General features: G+C 32.0%; 1 protein-coding gene across 1 annotated transcript; it reads right to left on the reverse strand.

The window, feature by feature from the left end:
• Positions 1–3334: 3334 nt before the first annotated feature.
• Positions 3335–7138, reverse strand: LOC137927074 (uncharacterized). The gene is made up of 3 exons (XM_068770862.1): positions 6926–7138; positions 5110–5251; positions 3335–3426 (listed from the first exon to the last, which is right to left on the reverse strand). Exons 1-3 carry the CDS (start codon positions 7136–7138, stop codon positions 3335–3337), a joined length of 447 nt encoding a protein of 148 aa, XP_068626963.1.
• Positions 7139–24726: the final 17588 nt, after the last annotated feature.

Below are 24726 nucleotides of genomic sequence, written 5' to 3' on the forward strand. Positions count from 1 at the left end.
TACTTTTATGGTAAATAAGACCACACATATGTCAAAACTTTAATTTTCACATAGAAAAAATATAATATTCAGTCACGAAATCAAAAAACGTGCCTCACAGTTGAACCCTGTCAAAAACAACTATCGGCTCCTGCTACACACAATGCGCTTTAGTTCTGAGCTTTTCGCAGTTGTAAATAGATGAGAGCAGCTACTTATAAATTAATTTTTTAATTAGATACGATAAACACAACGCTTATTATTTAAAATTTCATACAAGACGGTCAACTACTAGTAAATGGTCAACTACTAGTGCCCTTACCTTATATGATGACGTTATTAGATATAGAGAAACGCCAAACAAATAAATTTCATTCGAATCCTAAGTATTTATAATAGATGAGGAAATATTCTTTATCTGTACCAAATCTACAATTCTTTATTTATACCTAAACAAGATTTGTTGTAAACTTATACTAATGTAGCAACTGTAATGTAAATCGAAAAGAGCATACATAAATATAACCTAAATATTTTATGAAGATAGTTCAATTATATGAGAAAAATAAAAAAATTGCATTATTTAATATCATCTTCCCGTATCAAATTATAAAAAACAAAGGTTTATTTTCTGTCTAAAAATATGAAATATATTCACAACTTATGTAATCTAGAATTTGTTAAAGGATGTTTAGTAAATATGTATTTACTACAATCATAATGTTTATAATCCTCGAAAGTAAATTACTTTCATTTATATTGGTAAATCTTAAACAGGTGTACATAAAATTAAAATGTGCTAGCCCCTTTGTGCTTTATTATTTAATCCTAAAGTTTATTTTTCTTGTACATTTATTTATACACTGCCAGAAAAATAATTGAGGCTGCCTACGTCGGTGTAGTAAAATAAAATAAAATTCGTTATAAAAGCAAAAGTTTTAACTACGGGTCAAAATATTTATAATATAATTGTTTATTAGAGGGGTAACAACTGTACAATTTTATCATGCACATTTCATAAAAGCTAAGTAAACAAAATTGAATGCATAGGTAGAAAGATGAATTATTTAATTCTTCGTGAGAGGCCACGTCCATATGGCGACTGTGTAGCGATGCTGTCGTTCGTTTATTTAAAGTGTGTTGTATTTGCAACGCTCTACAGTAGCGATGCCAATGCGTTGTTGCATTGAGACGAGGAGAGAACGGAGGGACGGAGGCGCGTCAGTGGAGAATCGAACATCAGTGCAAATTTTTTAGTCTTAAATGTTTTTAAATGATGAACAAAGTATTCTGGGATTACATCCAATATAGATGCTGCTTTCGTTGCTCACGCTTCGGCCGCTTACGTACGAAGACCACCGAAGACAACATGACTAATAAATAATGTAACTGTAGCGATCGTAGGAATTGTTTTTTCGATCTGAGTAGCGCTTGCATCGTAACTGAATCGTAGGCAAGGGCATAAAGCCAGCCACCGCTGCGCTACTATCGATTGTCACGCGATTGCATCGCTACAAAAAGTCGCCGTGAACGACGGGCCTTACGCTTGAAATGATAATATATTAATTTGGATTAAGAAAACTACATGATATTATTACACTGTAATTTATTTTAAAATAAAAATAAAAGAAGGTTAATTTTACCGTATTTGCATGATGAATATGCGTAAGTAATTTCATGTCCATTTTTCATTTTTATTTAAAGAAACGAAGTTAATTTGTGTAAGCCGGAATTTTGTCAGAAATAATAATTTTCGCATATTAAAGTTATACATTTATTGGTTTCGGAGTGTGTATCTCGTTGAATGTAACGATAAAGAAAGTTTGTAAAAGTGACCCCCATAATACTCCGTATAGGATATTAAAATGCAAATACGAATACCTCAATATCACTGCACCAGACAACAAAGTTCTATCTTTCTATAGTTTTAAAGAATATTACATTTTAGTCTTGTTTTGTATTAAATAATTGTTAGTATTAACAGATATATTAAAGAAGGATCTTAAACGAAGTTAATACATTTTCGAATGAGCTGTGATTGCCCGAGAACTATCCAAAGAATAATTGTCATACAGAACACCATTGTTTAGATTTGCTAGACCTTAGCTCAATTTCTTTAAAAAAAGTGTGACGTTCACACTTGACTGACACTGTTATCAATTATACAAATCTGTTAATTGTAGGTGTTGCCACCTAAAACGTGCTTAAGTTTTAACCTGGTAGTTTCATCTTAAATATTCAAGATTTCTTGCGAACCAGGCTTGTTTTCCCCTATTAGTGTGATAAGAATTGCTGCAGCTTTTTCCTCCACTGTTCAAGGGATTTCTGACGTGCATTAGGTTCCCTTACGAGGACCTCTTCGCACAGTTACTCCATGAAGCTACAGTCGATGCGATTGTGGTGACTCTCTCTACTACTAAACACTTAACGTTCCCAAATGCAAAACTACGTCCCTGACGTCACTCCTTCAAGCGCACTGCTTGACACAAAACTACAAAACACACGACCTGCACTGGATATATCGAGATGTTCGATTTTCATGTGACATTATACATGCGTTGATTGTGTTAATATTACACAAGTCAACATCTACTATTTTAGTTTCATTGCACCAAATCAGAAGACGATATCCCATACGATCGCAGAACTTGGTCGCCTCCGAATGTGGAGAATCATGTAATGTAATGTTTTCTGGCTTTCGACAAAGCCATAGAGCATTGTTACTATATATTATATTGACGTGGATAAATATCGGCTATCAACGCTCGTAGCGTTGGCGATTGTATTCTTTTTTCTACATCTGCCAGCGCTTTACTAAAGCGCGGCACAGCGATTTCGATAGCACTACATCACAACCCTACTAAAGCTACAAAATCCAACGGGTACACGGCATCTGACATCGAGAAAACACAAAAGCTATGATAAAATAAAAAAATATGGTTCCAAAAATAAAGGTATGTTACTCTTTTTAAGTCTTTTTAAAACTAACCTGGATAGTAAGTCTGGCTTAAAGTATTTAGCGAAGTTTATATTTAAACAAAACATTAAGAGTATAATATACAAAAAAAATTATAACAGGAAATTTTTCGTGTTGTTAGATTTTCAAGTTGAAACAACAGTTTTGTACGAATATATTGCATATTTTTTTCACAATGTTTATTAAAGATAATTATTTTCAATTATATCTTTAATTACTTTTAAGCATAATTTTTACGTACATGTTCGTTTTTTATAAATATTTTTTAATTATATTTAACATTCATATTCTGATATCATTTTAAAATTGTGAGAAACATTATAATTTCATTTTATTAACAGCAACAAAAAAATCATAATTAATATAAAGAACAATAAATTATTCTTCTTCATCGGTGTCTGCGTCTGACACGTCAGTGTAGCAGTCATGTTCAATTGCGTTAACCTTCAGGAAGTCGCAAGCTTGCGGGCCTGTTAAAATAACAGTTTTTTAGTTACATACTCTATAATAAAAACACCATTCCGTATTAAAAATGAAATATTCATCATTTCAGCCAATAGATCTTTACAGGAAGGCTTCACCTAAACGTACGTTCGTGCACGTGCTCAGCGACTCCCAGCGACCTTAATTTTCATCGGTCCGCTTAGTGCGAGCCTACCCACGCTGCGTCTATCGGACAGTGTTCGTAATCAACTATACGAGTAGTAGCAAACATTTTTATTTTATTCTTTGGCACGGCACATTAAAAAGTAAACTTAAACATTTACGAAATACATTACGGTAAATGTTGAAAAGTGCTATTCACTTTTCATTTTTACTTAAATATACATTAACAAAATAGTTATCCTTATTGTATATATAATATTATTCTTTTTTCCGCTCAAAAATCACGAGTTGGACAAAATGCTCATCATAGCTTAATTAAAATGTGGTGATACAAACTTGTTTTAAAAGTCATTATTTAGAGTTGCACCGCTTAAATTTTTAAACAATAGATTTGGCATTGAAATAGACACTACGTTGTTACTTTATTCCTTTTAAAGATGATTACAACATCAAATTTTCAAAGATGGCCATATAAGATAGCACATATGTCCGGTGTTATATCATGAGATTCGAAACCACAATACATCGATGTTTACATGTGATATGTAGTTTATCTACAATGCAAAATAATTTACACGAGATGTATGACATGACTAAGCAAAATTTTATACTCGATCCTCGTGTTTTCAAATGTCTTTATGCAAGCTGTAACTATGTGAAACACAAATACCATATTTTGTAACAATGAAACTATTTGTAAACTGTGAAAGATTGTCATGTGCAAATGATCATACAATTTTTTTTGGAATGATTACATCTTTATCTTTTGCAACACAATGGTTCATTATAAATAAATTGCTATTTATCCCATTGAGCAATTAAAAGGAAGTCTTAAATCGATAAAAGTTCTTTTAGTTGCCTATTGTTTTGACGTTTCATTTTTATTATTTATAAATACGGCTATGCGTCTTTATTGAGGCAAAGCTGTGATAAGATTAATTTTTAACATTTGTTTGTCTTCGTTAGCAGTTATGTAAAACCGATCGTCGGAAGAATGGATGATGAATTGGATGTAGACCGCTTTCGACCAGTCTTATTGAACATCTATGGTGGAGGACTTTATCCAACAGTGGATGTCTTACAGCTGAAATGATGACGATGATGCACCATTCACACAAGCCTTTTAGTAAACCTAATACTTTGTAAGTCTATACCAGAAATGGAAGAGTATAAGATAAAAGCGCAATTCACACTTCGGTGTTGTATGTCATCAGACATTGTCTGCATGAACACATCCTTGTAAATCTGTAATACCATTAAAAAAAATTGATGGTGATCATTTTTGATATATTCCGTTTAGATGGTGGCAACTAAGGACATAATTGCCGTCAAACAGTAGAGCAGTGCAAAAAAAGTTTTTGTTTGATGACGTCATAAATAGTAGAATTACTGGGACAATCAAATTTACCTCATGCTTCAAGATGACAAGCGCAGACGAGAAGATTCGAACGAAATTGAATAATAAACATGGCCGTGACCGCTAGCAGATCCTTCTGTTGGTATTGTTACTATCTGGTAAAAAATGTTACTTGATTAGGAAAATATACCTTCTGTGTAAACAACATTAGTGCCAAAATCCTGTACAGGTGTTGGAGTAATTGGACGATCGGCACTCGATGGCCCAGCTTTCTCATTGTCGCCTTCGTCGTCGCTGTATATAATTATCTCTTCCTCTTCACAATCCTCGATCTGATAGGAAAATGTTTTCATTGGTTTTATGTAATGAGTCGTACTATGACATACGAAAATGTCTGATCAGCATTTAAAATCCGATAATATAAACTACTCGAGTCGTGATTTGACCCTCGCAGGCAGCCGGGAGTTGTCTACATCTCAGACAATAGACACCAAGTAAAGCTATGGTAAAACTATACTTATCCTTGAGACTAAAGAACAAGGCTAAGGATTTATTACATTATGAAAGAGATAAATCTTGATCATTTTTTTCTGTTTTAAATTAAAATATCAATTTATTATCTTGTAAGTGACGTACATTATTTTTTATTGATATTTTTGATAATCGGCAAAAACATACCTACGTGTTGCAATAACAGGAATATTTGAATTGCTAATTATTTTTAAGCTAATTAATATTTCTTACTACTATGTATGGTTTTTCCGAAAAAAGCTAATGGATGGCCGTCTGGGATTGAGACAACTAATGGATCATTATCAGTTTGTGCAATTGGTTTCTTTTATTCGAAATTACTAATACTCAAGTTACATCGCAAAATGAATTCGAGAAACAGACCAATTTAGAAATAGTCTCATCTGAATTCCACTTTAGAAATAAATATACATATGATATTTGTATAATCTATGTATATAAAGAAGATTTCCACTTATGTACTGACTCTTCACCATATCTCAGAGACCTCAGAATACGGCTTGGAGACTCAAAATTTGGTAGAATTTTCCTCTCGAAGGTCTCATTAAAGGGCTCGGGACGGCATGGGTCGCTATATACTACTATTGCCGCTACTAATAATTCACTGGACTGCGAGGTCCGCCAAGCTTTAAGAGCGCTTCGGCGGACCTATCGTGGAGTGATTAGGCTGCAGCATCCCAATCTCTATAACCTCGGCTTGGGCTGTCAATCGTCGATAGATACCGCTTAGCATGCCGACAAAGGACCCAAACCACGACTCGGTTTGTTGCTTATAACACTATTACCACTTCAAAAATTGTTAGCGCTGGTAAAAGAGGTGACCAAAGAAAAAAAAAACCAACGCTTTTGTCTAGTATGATCGGGTGTTGTTACGTGCCCTGTAATGTACAATTCTAACAGACGTGACCGGTCGTTTATTGAATGGCGACGATGACCATGTGCTGTGTTCATGGTGTGTATTTTTTTGATGCGTTTTCTGGAAACTAGAGTATATGTCTAGGTCTCAGGACGGTGCGGCGTTTGAATGTACTGGATGTAATTTTTTGTAGGTGGCTTCAATCAACAAATTTGTTTATTAAGCGTGAGTCCAAGTAATGATGTCTAATTTATGAACATGGATATCGTAAGGCATTTTTACGCACGTATCACTCTCCTGTGGTCCTACGCAACTAAGTGTTCTGTATAGCCTGGAACCATTAATGACGGGTGGATAGCATGTGCGAAATATGGGCTTTTATATATAAGAACTGGTCTGATTACAGTTTTGTAGCGTGTCACTTTATTTGATAGTGATATTTTACTACAGCTGCTTAGTAATGCATTAAGATGGCCGGGGACAACCCGAACACCAGTCTGTGATTGAGATCTGAGATGCAAAAAAAGATGATTTAACAAAATTCTACACGTAAGATAGAATGAGTTTCATTAAATTTACGAAGGGGGCGGGGCCTGCTAGATTTATAAACAATTTTTACCTGTATATCAAATGATTGCTGTTTGTTTCTAAAATCGTAAAGAGCGGTATTCAAGTTCTCTTTAGATAGGGATAATTTATAAGCACTCGGAGAAGGAGTTTCTTCGTTAACTTTTCCTTCGTCCACTTGGTAGCCCATTTCGAAGGTCAACGCCAGATTTGGGTTGTTCCCTATACGCCGACGACGAAGCTGATATCCAGATGCTTCTTCCATGTTTAAAGCTATTGTAAGGGAATCACATGATTAAAAATTGTTTTAACGCATGTCTAAGGTTTCATAACCTAACTTTATTGTTTGACATTATACATATATTATAATATAATATTACAGGTTGGCGATAGAACTAAATTATACAAACAAACATTAAGTTGAAGTCGACCGCGAAAACTGTGATCTTTTTTGGGGAATTTAATATTATTTCGAAACAATATTATTGTAAGTTAGCTACTTGTTAGCTGTTACAATGTTTTGTAAAATACTAATAGTGTTTATAATTTTGTCTTCGATACTGGATTTCCTGTCTATTGTATGTCACACTATAATTATAAAATATCATAAAATTGATATTTTATAATTATAGTGTGTTAAATATAACTTATTTAACGGAAGTTAATTTTTAATTTTTATTTATCACTAAAGAAATTTTCGAAACTGTGTATTTTTTTCATTCAATAGAGGAAAAGAGATCAGTAATCACTTTACTTCTTCTTCCTTTTAGTCATCAGACGACAACTGCAAGGCACACGAATCTTCTAAAGATTGCCACGATGACTGGCCTTGCGCTGTCCGTTTCCAATGTCTTCCCGCAACCTTAACCGTCTCATCAATTCACTTATTGGGCGGCCCACCCACGCGACTTCTATGGACTCGTAGTCGCTGCTCCAGAATATTTCGGTCTCATCTGTTGCATGAGCGATGTGCCCCGCCCAATGCTACTCTTCCGAGCTGAGTTATTTCAGAGACCTTGGTTCTGCGGATTTCCTCATTTATGATTCGATCACGCAGCGATACCCCGAGCATAGCTTTCTCCACTGCTTTCTGGATAACCTTCCTGTAAGCCTTCTTATAAAGCCCATCGTTAGAGGCCACGTGTCGTATTTGTAAGTCACCACCAGCAACTAACATTGGGCAAAGACCTTCACCTTCAAGTATTGGGGTAATTTGGACGAGAAGATATTTCGTAGCTTCCAGAGTACTGTTAAATTCGGGGAAATATCTCTTTCTTGAAATTAGATTTACCAAATTGAACTAATTGTCCCAGGTATTATACATTATAATACCATTCGTTTAACTGGTTACACCATTCTATAATCGTCTACAACTTCGAGCATATCGAGGTTGATATCCTCAACTACTTAAGAAGGCACAAACTGGACATTAGACATAATCTTTATATCTTTTAATGCCATGTGATCATCGAGCATTGTACCCAAATTTTTCATAGCAGACCCATGTTGATGGCTTAGCAATTATGACTATATCATCGGCAAACAGAAGGTGAGATGTCCTTTCCGTTTATGTTGACGCCAAGCCCGCTCCGGTCCATGATGTTGGAGACATCTTTCAGTGCAACCGTGAACAGTTTCGAAGAGATAACGTCTCCCTGACTAACATCTCTTTATTATTGGATTGGTTTCGCGTTCTGATTCTATAGTCTAACTGACATGGTAACGTTTTCATACAAGTACTTTTACATCTGCATGTACCGATGATAGATCTTGTGCCTTCGGCAAGACGAATCGAAGGCTTTCTCATCGTCCACAAACGCGAAACATAGTGGCTGACGATACCTTGTTCGGGAGGTTGGGAGACATCAAACCTGCGTGTGAGGTATTTCGTAATGCCCCTCGATAACAACTTGTAAATATTACTTATTACTGGTCTTCTTCAGCAATGTTGTACCTTGCCGACTGTTGTACCCGTTCGTGGCAAGAATGCACCGCGACACTCCTATTTAATGTACAGACATTACAAGACAATACAAGCCACAGGACTTCTTGCCTTCGTTGAGGGCGGTGTTAAAACATTAATGACAGTCTATTATAAAATAGTATGCTACAAACATTAGGTTTACATTAATATAATTTAATACTGAACAAATTGAAGAATCAGCGGTATTTATAAATGTTGTAATAAAACTTTATTATTGAGTACAAACTTGTAAAATTGATATTAAATAATTTAATATATGTTTAATTTTCATTGGCCGAGTGTACGAAACAGTAAAATAATTATTCTACACAATAGTCTTAGCCCTTAAGTCATAAGAATCAATAATAATGTAAATATTATATATTATATAAATAATTATGCAAAAAATTATTTCTCATATTTTACCTTTTTCCTGTGCTGTAGAAGCTTGTATTTTTAATGACAGTATTTGCTCACTTGTCTTTATGAGTATATAGATTTATTAATGATATTTTTACTTTAAAATTGTTGCCTTAAACAGCGTATTGGTGACTATGACGGAAAGTAAGTAGATTGAGAATTGTACGCAAACGGGAAGCCCTAGAATATTAATCTGTATAGCCAGTACTTTAAAACATTTTTATTATACGATTATGAATCTGAACAATAATGATGACGCTAAGAAAATAAAATAGTTAAACGAAGCAAATTATAATGAATTAGAATTATTAAAGTTTATAAATGAAAGGGTGGGTCTTTCAAATATCTTGTGCAGTTTTTTGTATTTATTTAGGAAAATTTGTAGACACTTTTATATGTGTCAATTTTGGTTATTAATTCCCAGTATAAATGCAAATATAACCCAACTATGAGTGAGACGTCGAAGAAGTACATTTCAATTTAACGAAGTGATAACATTATTTGTAATTAAAGGCATTAAGTAAATACTAAATGTACAACATTGCTATGCATATCATACTCACTTCACTGTTTTGCAAAAAGCAGATCTTTATTATTAGTTATTCATTTTATTCACTACTTGGAATGTACATATTAAACTAATATAAAATTAAAAAAAAACATTTTTACACCCTTAAAAAATAAAACGAAATTAGTAAAATGTTCAATACGTCTGACTTTCGCGGGGCTTCATTACTTAGTTCAATGCTAATTTTCGTCTTAACAGTTACCTTCATATAATAAACATGCTTATAAGAATTAGATTACTGAAAGACAATATAATATTTAAATCATGTCGGTTAAAAGAAGTAATTTAAAATTTTCTTGTAATTTAAAGTACGTTTTCAATTAAAATAATAAATCTCAGAATTCTATTAGAAACAAAAATTAAAAAAAAAACACTGTTTTTGTTACATTAATAATCTTTTCGTGGAGACCACAGACTGACAAGCGTAGCGTAGGTAGTAATATCATGGATAGACAACCTTATTAATGTCGTCGGAAAGCGGCCAGTCGGTGCTATAAGAAATTTAGGGAAGAGACCATTTCAAACAAATTTGTGCTACTCTCGCCAACCAGGAAATCATATTATAGGCTATATCTTCAGAGCTTTCACAAAATCGTTAAGAGAGCAATCCATATACTTTCACTCGTAAGGTCTCTTGAAAAAGTCCTGCCGGGGAAGTCACAAATTGCCTAAAAGAGCAGCACTTCCCTATTCACTCACCTCGCAAAGATGGACAGATTAGCGAAAGTACCATTACCTTTTCGCGACCTCATTTCACTTTTATCGTTATTAAATATAAAAAGTTCACGTAAAGTCTTCGGGTCCGTCCACGCAAACAACATTCTAAGCACCAAAGGCGTAAAGCTACCGGTATTTCCTATTTTTTATAATATATTTAAGTGACCATTTCTCTGATTTTATGTGACCAAATTTTACCCATGATACTGCCGTTGCACGTACTATTGTATCATTTATTATGAACTAAAAATTCTGTTTAATGTGATCGTTTTTGAGATTCTCAATTAACTGTATGAAATAGTTTAAAAATGATTGCTATTTGTTGTTTTATTTACAACATAAACCATATTAAGAATGTAAAATACGACAATATCAAATGAAAGAATACAAATATTCAATTAACCTCCCTCCTACATAAGAAGAAAATCGATACTTCATTTTAAGTATCCATCTCCTTTTCAAGAAAAATGTTTTATAAAATCATATAAAAACCATCTTATTTTAATATTTTATTTATTGCCAAAGTATAATGATACATCTCTTAATAAATATTTAAAGAGACATTATGATATGAGCTTTCGTGTGAAAACAGTTTGCGATTTTATAAGTAGTCTCAAAAGGATTCTTTCCAGTTTCTTTATTGCATTCCGTAATTGTGGTTTTTATTTTATTGGAGTCATACAATTTCACCGAATCATAGAACAAATTCATGTACTTATCAATATTAATGTGGCCGTCTTTATCTTCAAAATCTAATTCGCGTAACAAACAATATGTAAATCTTCCATTTGCTTCACTGTATTCAAGTTTCCACGGCAAAAGCCTCTTTAATATTAGCGGATCAACTTTCTCTCGTATTTGACACAACGTTCCCTTTTCAGTGATCAGTGCCGCAAGCTCTGGTCTCAATACAACAATCGGCTGAAAACAATTTTAAATACTTTTATATATTAACATATGGTTTTATGAATCATACTGATACATAAATTCACATAGTTATAAACTATGTAAATTAATCAGCCGAGTATAAGCTAATAAACATAGTTCTATGAACCGGATTTATCTGAAAAATATAACAATACATATAAACCATCAAGTTATTCAATTCAATATTAAATTAATATAAGAAATAGATAAATTTCTCTTTTATATCCATAGACGTATCATTTTAATTTTAGCCAAGATTAAACAAGTGCTTCATGTTAAATGTTTTATTATTTCACCTAAAATAATGATTAGAAAGAATTAAAAAAAAAAAATTCATCTAATTAGTTCATTGTATAGGTAGAATATATATATATATATATTGGATTTTCATGTATCGTACTACCGTTGGTACGCTTGTTTTTTAAAGAATTTAGGTTTTGCAATTACCTGACTTTAATAGTCGTATTTAAGTATTACTAAGATCTTGAAAGTTCAATAACTAGTACAAAATTTTGAAAAGCGACGTATTGTTATAAAACGAATGGTGTGACATATAAATAGGAGAACGTTCTGCTCTCTTTTAATCATAGATAGATCAGTCACTTTACATATTATGATAAAAAGGTAGCATGCTACACAGCAAGCGATAATTGTTGTGCATTTTAACACTTTATAAAGCTTAATATTAAAAATTTAAACCTTCACAATGCTGCATTGAGCAACCGACACGATGGCAACCATTAACAAAAAATAAAGCATTTTAACTGGATTATTTTACAGAAAACTCAAAGAAACTGTTACTTGTATGAATAGAAAAGAAACTGCATAATCCTACATGGTCGGATCATTTATATTGGTCCTCATAGGATTCAATTTGTTGCGGTTTACCTTTTTGATTTGTTTTTAACGTCCCTTTACTTATATTTTTTATTTATAAATTGTAGGAATCAGTGTATTACACACGCACTTATTTGAACTAGGAAAAAAATGAAGAAGATTTATTCTTATAATTAAGTACTCATTGAGTTCAACGTCACGCTTAAGGAAGTCTTACCCCTGTACCATTTCTTACCAAAGCACAATAGCTGTGCACTCTAAAACAGTTCATAAGTGTTCTGTTTTCAAATGCTACCCGTATGATGATTGTAACCAATTTTTATAATGACCGAAAGAAACCGGTTCAATGCAAGTTTTCTTTGTACCGAAATGTACGAAATCATCACGTTTTATGCACGGAATCTATAAGTTACGAAAAATGTTCTTTTTGATATTTTGTTGAAGTAGTTCGCACAACGTAATAAGTGTCAATAAATAAATAAATACATTAATCATTAATATTCAAAACCTTTTGATACGGAATCACCCTTTAAAAATATTTTCACGCCTTCCTATTTTATTGAAAGGTCAGTAAAATAAAAGGAGTTCGCATGGATGAATATTTTAAACAACAACCCAAGTATGTCCTTTTAAAGTTTCATTAATTTACTTGATTTATGCTCGTTTACGGTTTTGTATATATCTATATGTATATTTTTAATATCAAAATACCCATGTTAAAAATTCACGAGCTCAGAAAATTCTTAAAACATAAAAAGTTTAAAAAAATGAATTTATATCGTTTAATTAAAAACTTGAAATGTAATATAGTTAATAACAGTATCTACGCTCACATTCCCACACTACTAGAAACCTTAATTGCAGATGTTCGTTGGAATTAACAACCGTTTAACTGTAATTAAACTTGAGGGAACTGTTGGTCGCCTTGGCACGGTCTGGATCATTATTTACTTCACCAGGCTTAGATAAGTTCCGCGGATTGAAGATAGCAGAGCATGGGGGCGTTTTGCCTAAAACTCTTGTTTGAAGTATTTTATCACTAATGCGTATTCATTTAGCAATCCGCATATTTTTTATTTTTTATTATTTATATCATATTTTTTTTTGTACGATTTACAACGAACAGTGGTTATGCTACATTGAAGAGTGAAATGACAAAAACCAATCAACTTTTGAATACTATAGTAAAGTGTAACCCTAGTAAATAACAGTATAAAAAAATTATGAGAAAAGAAAACAGGAAACAAAAACACAGAGTAGAGTTCGAGATGTATAAATGAAGCAAGCTAATGTGATAGCACAATATGGGTTTAACTCTTAGTGTTACAATTATAACATAAATGCCCTTGATATTTATTTAAAAATAAAGAAAAACATTAAAACGCAGTCTGCGTATTTTTGTTGTCGTCTTCAGGTTGAACAAGTTTTATAATTAACTTTTAACATTTATGTTTATAGCCAATCCTTCATTAACATTTTATCTAGATGTCAAGTAATATTTTATAAAAAAATATGCTTTTGCTTAAGGTCAAAATAAAGTATTTTTTTGGTTCTCGCTATTGGGGACCTCGCGTACAACTCTTGTCTTAAGTACACAGGGAACGTTTTTGACTAATTAGTTTAGTCATTTTCTTTTCCTTTTATTTCCTTACTGTTCTATTGTCTTTCAATATCTCTCATTCGTACTTCTTTACTTATTCACATAATTTTTCATTCTTTATCATTCTTTTACCTTTTATGCACCGCTACTTTTCCTTCACCGTTGCCTCCTGGACTGTTTTTCACAATTTTCTATTTCGTTGTTTTGTTTATATGTTATTTTAACATTTCTGTATGCAGAAAAATTGAGTTTTGATGGGTTTATTATAATAACTAATCATAGTTATTTTAATGATTTTTTACGTTTCTCATGAATTAGGTCACATAAATAAAGAATGACTGTGGCATGCAAACTATTCCATTCCTTATTGTAACCGTAAGAACCCATTAATCTAAATCCGGTGAAATAAATAACGATACAACCCTTGCCGCAGTACACAACAGTGCTCTCTAGTTTAATTACAGTATAGCGGTTGATCGTCCGCCCACAAGGTGGACAGACGACCTTGTTATTGTTGTCGAAAGACGCCTGATGCAGCCGGTTTCTACCGGTTCTATAGGCAATACACTAATGAACGAATGTAACCTATATATCACAGCGGATTGGCCAAATAAAGTACCAATAGCTGCTGTAGCCTTAAGGTTTTGAAGTGAACCGACAACCTTGACTAGGTCGTTGGACGAGACTGAAAGCAGGCAACTTCCAACAGGTCTTACTGGAAATCTATACGAGATTTCTAGTAGTGAAAGTCCTATAGTTAAATTGATAACAACCACGATAAAAGCGGATATTTAGGATTTTTCTTGTATTTATACTGCTTAATTTTTTTTTAAATTCAAGACTTATCACAACAGTAATTTTGATATTATAAATATTTCTGGCAGACCCTTTACGGGTAATGTCAATGCAAAGAGATTATCAGTGACCCACAATTATGTGATTTTTAATAGTTAGAGAACACAAAGAAAGTTTGGTAGGCAAATGAAATGATTCCGCCACACAGCTCTAACATTGCATACTCAGAATTTACTTGTTTTAATGTCGTAAAAATAATAAAGATAATCGCAATTTTTTATACAGAAGCCCAGAAATTTCTACAGCAATTGTCAAATGTCACTACTTAATTTACATTTTAATCACTATCAAATATAAAAATGTCTTATATTTTTATATAAATTACGAAGGTGAAACCTGTTTTTATTAAACCTATAAAATACCTATAAAATATACCTATAAAATGCATATAAAGAGAATAATTAATTAAGCTCGCATGAAGAAACTTTGTTAAATTATTCATCTATTTATATGCACTTCTTTATTTTGTTGACCTTTTAAGAAAGCAGTAAGTCGTAAATATATCTTTGTTAAAAGATGGTTCCGTGTTAAAGATTTTTATAATGATTGATTTATCGATATGCTTATTTATCAATACTTTTTACATATTTTGCGAAGTTTGGCTACTACTATAGTTAAGGGGATATAGGAGTCTGAGCGAGAAAAAAAAAATTACTTTTAGGATTTTTTATGTCAAGACATCGCGGATTTTGCCATATTACGCAGCAACAAATTATCAACGATAATATTTTTCGTAGCTGATACGCTCTGTGCATGAAATGCGAAAGTATTGATTAGTAACGGAATGCCTACTAGTCGACAATCTCATACATTTTGTGATAATGTATAACAAATAAGCATATGAAATAAGAAAATAAAATAGCGTGAAATAAATATAAACTAAGGTGAAGAAATGTGATAATAACCTGGATCTGTGATATTTGAGAAACGAGGCGAAGGAAGTGAGGCAATGAATGAACGGAAATCAGTATGAATAGGAATGATAGAAAATTGTAGAATCAAAAAGGAGAAACATAGACCACATGATGAATGAAAGAAGAGTACAGAAATAAAAAGAAAAGTATGTGAAAATAATCATTAAAGAATTTCAAACCTTGTTCCCAATAACGGTGGCCATAAAAAAACCTCATAAACTTTTCTATAAAGAACACAGGTACTATACGGATTACTTATGGTCATATTATGCGTTGCTTGCGGTCATCATACGGGTAGTATGCGAGGACAGAATGCAAATGATCTGTTTTAGTAAGCACAGTTAAAAATGTTGATTTAGAAACTAAATTTTCTTTATTTCATTATTTAATTCATAGACCGAGAACCTAGTGTACCTATATTGAACTGATTCCTAAAAATTAATAAAAATAAAATAAAATTTATTAGAATATCATATTGAAAAAAGATCAAAATGGCAGACTAGAACGAGTTTGGTCATAAGGATACCAATATAAAGGATTCGGCTTTGTAAAATTATTCAGTTTAATTTTTTTACGTGAAAATTACAGTGTCGTTTGGTAAAATGTTATATTTTTGGTTTATAGTTGCCATCTTGTCGGTTGTTCAATGCAGCATAGTGAAGGTTTAAATTTTTAGTATTTGCTAGCTAAACTGACTCGTGACTTTGTCATATGCATACTTGCTATCTTTTTATCTAAATTGACGGGTCTATCTAAAATTAAAAGAGCAGGGCGTTGTCTTGTATACGTTGTTATTCATAATTATTATATCAAAACTATGCTATACATACTTAGCGATGTTTTTTTCACAGTAGCCTATAAATAACACTTGTTATTTCACCTTCAGGAGCATAGCAATGCTTACTTTTGTTGGAGTATTGGCGAAACATTGGTATTTAGACACTCTTTAGAAATTCAGATCAATCTATTGTAATGTAAATCACGTTAAAATCCAATAAATTTTAGTTCTGTCTGCACCAAAGTTTCTTAAAGTGTTCCGGGTGGACTCTAAGAGATCCTTGGAGACTATGGGGGTCTGAGTTGGCGTGCCAAAAAATGGCAGGACATAATTTGTATACGGGGGGCCTCAAAAATTATTCTGCATTTCGGTAGTGAAAAATTAAAATGGTAGCATGACTTTACTGATTAATATAGGCAGATAATATTTTATAAAGCTTAGCTTTAAGTTTTTGAAAACGGTCTTGGAAATAGATAATCTGGATATGGGTATAAAGGAGATATCTCTTATTTTCTTATAATAATTTAATTTTGAATTTATGACCTTGGTGTTTGCATTTATCAGCTGAGTATTATTTATTTAACCAGATGTTATTTGTTGTTATATAAAAACGTTTATAATTGTTTTAGCCGGTCGTTGTATTGAGTCCAGAGCATGTAAAACTAATCAATGAAAAGGGAACGTTATGTCAAATACGAGAGAGAGTTGATCCGCTAATATTAAAGAGGGTTTTGCCGTGGAATCTTGAATACAGTGAGGCAAATGGAAAATTTTTGTATTGTTTAATACACGAATTGAAATTAGAAGATGAGGACGGCCATTTGAACGTTGAAAAGTTCGTGAATCTCTTCCATGATTCGGTGAAATTATATGACGCCGATAAAATGAAGAACACGCTTACGGAATGCAACAAAGAATCTGGAAAGAATCCCTTCGAGACTATATATAAAGTCGCAAACTGTTTCCACACGACTTCTCATTTCATAATGTCTCTTTAAATAATTATTAAGATATCATTATAATTTTGCAATCAATAAAATATTAAAATGAGATGTTTTTTAATCATTTTATAACAATATTTTGCACGTAAAATATAGAGAGATGCTCGAAAGATAATTAAATATTCTTCTTCTCACATTTTACTTATCTTGCATTTTACATAGGCGATTGATGGAAATAAAACTATAAATGGCGATCATTTTTTTAAACTTTTATAAACGATTAACTGCTTTGTAAGTATATTTTAAATTTATGGAATCTCAGAAGTATTTACATTTTGACATATGACATCATTGTCGAAATCGTCTCACCTACACTGACAGGTTCATTTTAAAATCTAAACTGCGTAATAACCATTTTTTTTTAATTTAAGTTAACTATCAGCCAACGTCATTTATGACCACTAGCTCAAAAGACACTTTAAAGAGTTTTTATGATAAATGTGCAACATTCAATGAAATGATTGATTTCATCATTTCATACGTAGAACATTTAATGTATGATATAGGCTTTCTCATAAATTACTTATAAGACCTTAGCTCATAATGACGTTAGGGAAGTTGTCTGTCCATCTTGTTATACTATATAATCCTGGAACTTACGCTGAGCGAGCGACACGATATTTCTCCGAAGGAGGCGAAATGGAGGTTGACGGCGTACGGCGAGGTTTCCGCATTTGCTCACGCAACCTCTAGGAAGATATTTTGTCATTTGCTAAATTCAGTGCGATTGCATGTGGTTAGATGACAGAATAGAACCGAGCGATTTAAGAGAAGAGAGGAAAGATATACTTATTGAACGAAATCGCAAGTTATATGTAAATTTGCTGTGTAAAATGCATACGAATTGTCTCTATTTGCTGGGGACGAAAAACACATTACGTTTACTTTCAAGTACATCAGCATATTCTAAAATCCACGACTTTATTAAAAAAAGTACTTACGTTCTTTATTTAAAAATTGCAAGTGGCTGGTGTAGGAATATTGTTGATGAATAAGAAATTGTCAAAGCTAATAATTGCACAAAAAACTGTCGCTTTGAAAATATTCTTTGGTGTAATTTATTATTTAATGCACTTTTTTGTTTGTTTCTTTATTTTAAGATTACTAAGCATGAATATATTATAAATATATTATTATTTTAAGTGATTTCTGTGTAATATTTTTATGAATAAATACAACTATTTGCAAAATTATTATTTAATTGTAAAAACATAATTTGTTAGTTTCACTTTAGTAGATAGACGCCACTATTGTTTTATGAACGAAAAGTTGTAGAGGAGAGACAAGAAAAGATATGAATATCTATATGACCTTACGAGAATGAGAACAATTCAAATCGTATCTATAAAAACTATACTTGGCAAGTCATGAGTTATTCCAAAAGGGTTTATATTTCATCACACGTTTAACAGTTATAGCTGTTATAATGAAATATCTTCAAGCGTAGTTTTTACAATACGATACTGTCCATAATAGTTAACGGAAGTCAGACAATGATATGTATATTTTTTGATTCATTAAAAGCGTACGAAAACATTTGGAAAAGAATTTGTCATTACAGTTAGACTAAACCAAAAGATTAGACCAAAAATTTGAGGTCATCATGCATTAAGAGTAGGCCTGCCATTTAGTGGAACAACGGCATAGTTACTATTAGGGAATAAAATTATTTAAAACTACCACAATTGTGTAAATTTAATCATTAATATTAAAAAGGAAACTTAAATGATTTGATTTAAAAATTTATTATGACATGTCAACGCTTCAAAATTTAATACAAAAGTTGCCTAATAAATTTTAAATTGTCATCATCAATTTGAAATTATTGTTATATGTCAAGAATTCACTTAGAGTTTCGTTATAAAAGACAAGTTGAAATAAATTGAAATAAATGTAAAATGTGCATTGATATCTAAAACCAATTATTGTTTTAATAGCATTGAACAAAAAATTTGATAAGGCAATCGCCATAATATTACGTTCTATATAAAAAGATTCTGTACGGCATGATCATACAGTTTATTGTTAGAAGGCATAGATACTGATATTGCCTTAACTATTTTATTTTAACACTAAAATAAAGAAATGAATACGATTTACCATTTAATGTTATTGGCCATAGCTGTCAATACACAGTGCCTCGCAGAAAGGGTAATTTAAATTTTATTATTATAATTCTGTACTAGTGTTATTCTAGCGTAAAATTTCTACGACAATAGTCTTATAAAGTAGATGGTAAATAGCACGGATTGAATTGTCTGTCGAATTTCTCTACCTTGGATATGCATACATGTAATAAATATAATAATTAGATGTATCCTGCGCACTGCCTTTATGTGTAATTTCTTAAACGATTCTTCGTAATTTTGAACATGCCAAAAATATTGTGGTTAATATATATAACTTGCTATTGTATGAAATTAAGCATTTTTTTTATCGAATGCCGTTGTAATCCTTTTGCTTTTGCCGGTAGAATGTCGTGAATTCTAAGCTGACATCTACTCGGCGAATGGAATATTCTTAGCAGTAAAGTATAATATTGCATAAAAAACACAGTATATGATTTTAAAAGTTGTTTACATTTTTTTAGCGGTATACTTTACTTTACTTGAAGTGTTAGTTAATATTGTTTTACAAAAAAGTGGGATTTTCGCTAAAATAAGATTTTGCAAGGAGATATATATTTCATACATAACTTACTGATGACGAATAGGAAAGTAGGTCTACGGTAAAAATGTAGTGTACTAAAATTTACTTACTTATTTTCACTTTTTAGTTTAATAAGCTATTATATTATATTATATTATATTATATTATATTATATTATATTATATTATATTATATTATATTATATTATATTATATTATATTATATTATATTATATTATATCTATCTATTTATATATCTTTAGTTTTATATATAAGTTTATCAAAAATAAATATGCACGTATATAATTAAATATTTTCAGCCTGTTGTTGTATTAAAACCGGAACTCGCCGCTAAAGTAAAGGAAAGAGCGAAATTATGCCAGACAGAAACAGGAGTGGATCCTAAGGAATTGAAAAAAATTTTGCCGTGGCGGCTTGAGGAGAATGAAATGAACGCAAAACTTATATTTTGTTTAGTAAATAAAATGGGATTTGCTAGGAGCGATGGTCATATTATAGTAGAAAAATTTGCTGAAATTTTTAAGGAATCGTTGGAGCCTCATGACATTAATGACTTCATAAACTTGGTGGTGGAATGTAATAATAAAAACGGACCAACTCCTCACCATACTATGTATAACGTTGCTAATTGCTACCACACAAGATCTCCCGTGATAATGACTGTCCAATGAAGAAATATCAGCAATACAACTTTAATTTATACGCGGGAATACAATTTTCACTTATATTTATAAAATGTTTTTGAAAAAAAATTGGTGTCAGTTATATTCTTTTACTTTTGCAATGCTTTATTATTATTCTCATGTTACCCCTTTCGTTTGGAACAAATAAATTATTTTTTTTTGGAACCATCTAAAACTTATTTTGTTTTAGTTCAGAGTCTTAGTCTATAATTACCAAGGCCACAAAAATAATTAAAAACCCTATAAACCTATACCTAGTTATTTATTTATTTTAAACAGCAAAACCTTCTTACGCAAACAGCAAAACCTAAGTTTACAGTAGTTTCGTACAATATAATATAGTAAACATGTTTGCCTAATGTAGGCGTACACAGCCCTGGCCATAATTATTCTAGGTTATATTTATACATTAAGAAATGTTACAGTGTGAATCGTCTTTCTAAATAATCTATCTTAAACAAATGTAAGCTAACATTTTGTATTTTCGTAAAAGTGGTTACGGAAGTACATAATGCTGGCTTTAAATATCACTATACAAAGGTAAAAAAGTCTAAGTTCTTAAATATACTATCTCTTTTAAAGAGATATTCGGGTAATTTCTGCGAGCCAGAATTTACTTCATTTTACCACATAAATAATTTACAGTCCTATTACTTAATTTTGTCTTTCCATAATAAATATCATTAAATATGTTTAGTTCAATAAACGTTGATAAAGAAGACGCATAAATTCAGATATGTCAAAAGTTCACTGTTTAGTATACCTACAAATAAAATATGAATATTCTACCTTTCAGCAAAGATTCTATAATCTATACGACACATTCTGTTATTCTAGAAAAAAATAACTGAGATAATAAATAAAATAAACAAGATAATGTCACGAACAAAAATATTTAAATCTGCGTTCCGTATGTTTAATGAGGAATAATACTCGTACATCTCTTACTTTCAATCTTTAAAATAGTAAAAAATCTAGGAGTGATCATTGTGCTTCTACTGCTAAGCTATATTGTAGACGCAATACAATTGCAGAATGGTTTATTTTCGGACGGGAAGGCTGTCCTAGTGAACGTGTAGCGTTCACGAGAGCCCTTCGTGTTACTAGCCACCACTGCCACAAAACTTTTCAGAATTAATGACTATCTGAATTATACTCGAAATTGTTTTAACGCAATCATTATTTAAGTCTAAAAGCATCGTGGTCATAGTAGCCAATAATAAAGAACGTCCACATGAGCGCTACAAGTGCAATCATAGGGTTGATGAAAGTTTCGTCTTGTACTGTTTAAATAATTTCTCTTATAATTTATGACTTTTATTACATAAGATATACATAAGCTCTTATGTCGAATTTTCTCTTATGTGGAATATAGATTTATAATATATAAGAAATTTCTAACTGTACTGATTTATGTTCTAACTCATCACGATACCTTTTGAACCAAGAGGGGTAGAAACATGACATTTGGTATATTACTTTGACACGTAAAAATCAGTTAAGAATGGATATTGCAAACCGCTGCACGCAAAGGATGGATGACCTGTTCATTTAAATGATGCATATTTTTGTACTATATCACATTTATTTATCTAAGTTAAGAAATAACACCAACAGAAGGTAGAACGGGCTACGCGATGCGAGTGAAGGACATCTAGGTGTATATAAAATTAAATTATTAATACAAGAACATATAAGCGGAGAAGTGATATCTCATCGGTAGAGGGCGGTAGATCCGCTGTGTCAATTTCCGGCAAGGAATCTTATTTAATTCCTATTTTGCGTATAAATTATATGGTATTCCCACTACCCACAAACAAGAATTCAGAGGATGGGCAGGAACTAGCGTACTTTACTGCGATCGCCAATCCGCCTGCCAAGCGTGGCGATTATGATACATGGGGTATGTATCATAATCGCCACGCCATAGAAATTTTTGGGAAGGCCTATATCTGCAGTCGGCATCTACTGTCTGGAACGATGAAATACATATAATACAATAACGAAACTATGTTAGATAATAATACTTGTAAGTAATGTTCAGAGGAACTGTTATTTCAGTTTCATTTATGTCCCTAGAGCTGTGTCCTGTTAATAAAGATTGTGAAGAATTGTAATTTAGATTAGTTGCCTCAAAAAAGGCAATAACAGTCTCGTAACATTATTATTTTCAAATTAAAATGCTGAGAAACAGATAATCACGGAAATAATTAAAAAAAAGATTCAGTGATTAATGGTTACTTGTAGTGAATAGAACATCGTAGATATATGAAGATTTTTCCCGCGATAGAATCTGAATACTCATAAAATACATGATTTTTTTATTTCAAAAATTTTAACTTGCAGACAATCTCATAGAATTAACGATAATTTGTTAACAATTTGAAATTTTTATTCAGATCGATTTTTAAAATGGTTTCATACTTTTTAGTAAAAGTAGCTAATACATATTTTTTTTCACATATAACGTACCCAAATGAAAATGTATGCGTGCCACCTATGTATACTCAGATATTGATATTTCTTTTTGCTATGGTACATGTTTAAAGCCTTCATGGTTTGTATTATATGAGCCAATATTTAGTACTTTTGAAACGTGTTTCGCTGACGTAATTCATCACTGGTAATACACATTGGTTTAGACCCGTGATTCCCAAAGTGGTCTATATCGACCCCTAAGGGGTCTATGGCATCCTGCAAGGGGTCTACGTCAGCGAAAAAAAATTTGGGGGTCCATGAAATGAAAATAGGGGTCCACAATAGTGGATCTCAACACATACACTGATAGTACCTATTTACTTACATCATACTATCTTATAATATCAAAACATTTACATTATTTATAAAAGTACCTATGAAGTCAAAAAATGTTATATATGTTTATAAAATTGTCTAAGTTGTAGGATGTTGGTATAATAGATTGGTGTAGTTGGTATAGTCGATGCAAAATTTTATTTTGAGTAGTTTTAATTTAAATTCAATTAATAAATGAATAAGTTAACATGTGTTTTTAATTTAAGTTTTTAACACTTAACTTCACTATAGTTAGAAATTTACAGGAAATCAATATCGGTTAAGTAGAGGGTGTACCCAACACGGAAAAACATGACAAGGGGTCTACGACACAAAAATGTTTGGGGAACTCTAGTTTAGACCTTCGTCTTAAGGCACTGAAGGATATTGGACGAGATTTTTGCGAACTCGTCCCGGCTGACCTAGATTCGACGTTTGGCCTCCTGTTCAAAAATGGACTTAACTAGTTTAATTGTTTGAGACAATAGCTTCAAAAGCGAGCCTGCAATTAACATTGGGGCAGGACATGGGCGTATCAGACGGTTTCCGTCTTATCCCGCGTCATTGGAAGAAAGCCGTTGTGATACTCGATTCGATTGTGCGGTTGTGGACTTAACTATGAATACGAAGTCGTCAGTAAATAGAAAGTGAGAGATATATTTGCTGTTGACATTAATTCCGAATCCTTGCTATTCCCAGAGCTTGAACGCACCTTGGTGGCAGTGAACAGTTTCGAAGAGAAAACGTTTTCCAGTTTCACATCTCTTTTCAATGGGATGTCCTTAGTGATCTATTCTTGTACAAGGATCTACATGATGGCATTATTATAGAAACACCAACTCACTCCGATGTATCGACAGTCAATTAGGAATTAAACCAAAGGCTTTTCAAGTCCACAAACATAACGTTATTATTACCGAATCGTGTGTATGGGAAATGAATATTAAGTAGCAAATGTTGTAATAAACATTTGGAGATAGTTCACATTTATAACTAAATCTTTACAGCAAGTGTTTCGTTAATATTTCCAATTCTCGAATCAAAATCGACAAAGTAAAAGTAAAGACAAAGAAAGTAGTTGATTCTAATACGTGTGTATCATATTTGTTCATTTTTATAAGCAAACAA

The sequence above is a fragment of the Battus philenor genome, unplaced genomic scaffold (assembly GCF_028537555.1).
Source record: "Battus philenor isolate CCGP_79_NKW_IND1 unplaced genomic scaffold, ilBatPhil1.0.hap1 SCAF_3, whole genome shotgun sequence".
Lineage (NCBI taxonomy): Eukaryota > Metazoa > Arthropoda > Insecta > Lepidoptera > Papilionidae > Battus > Battus philenor.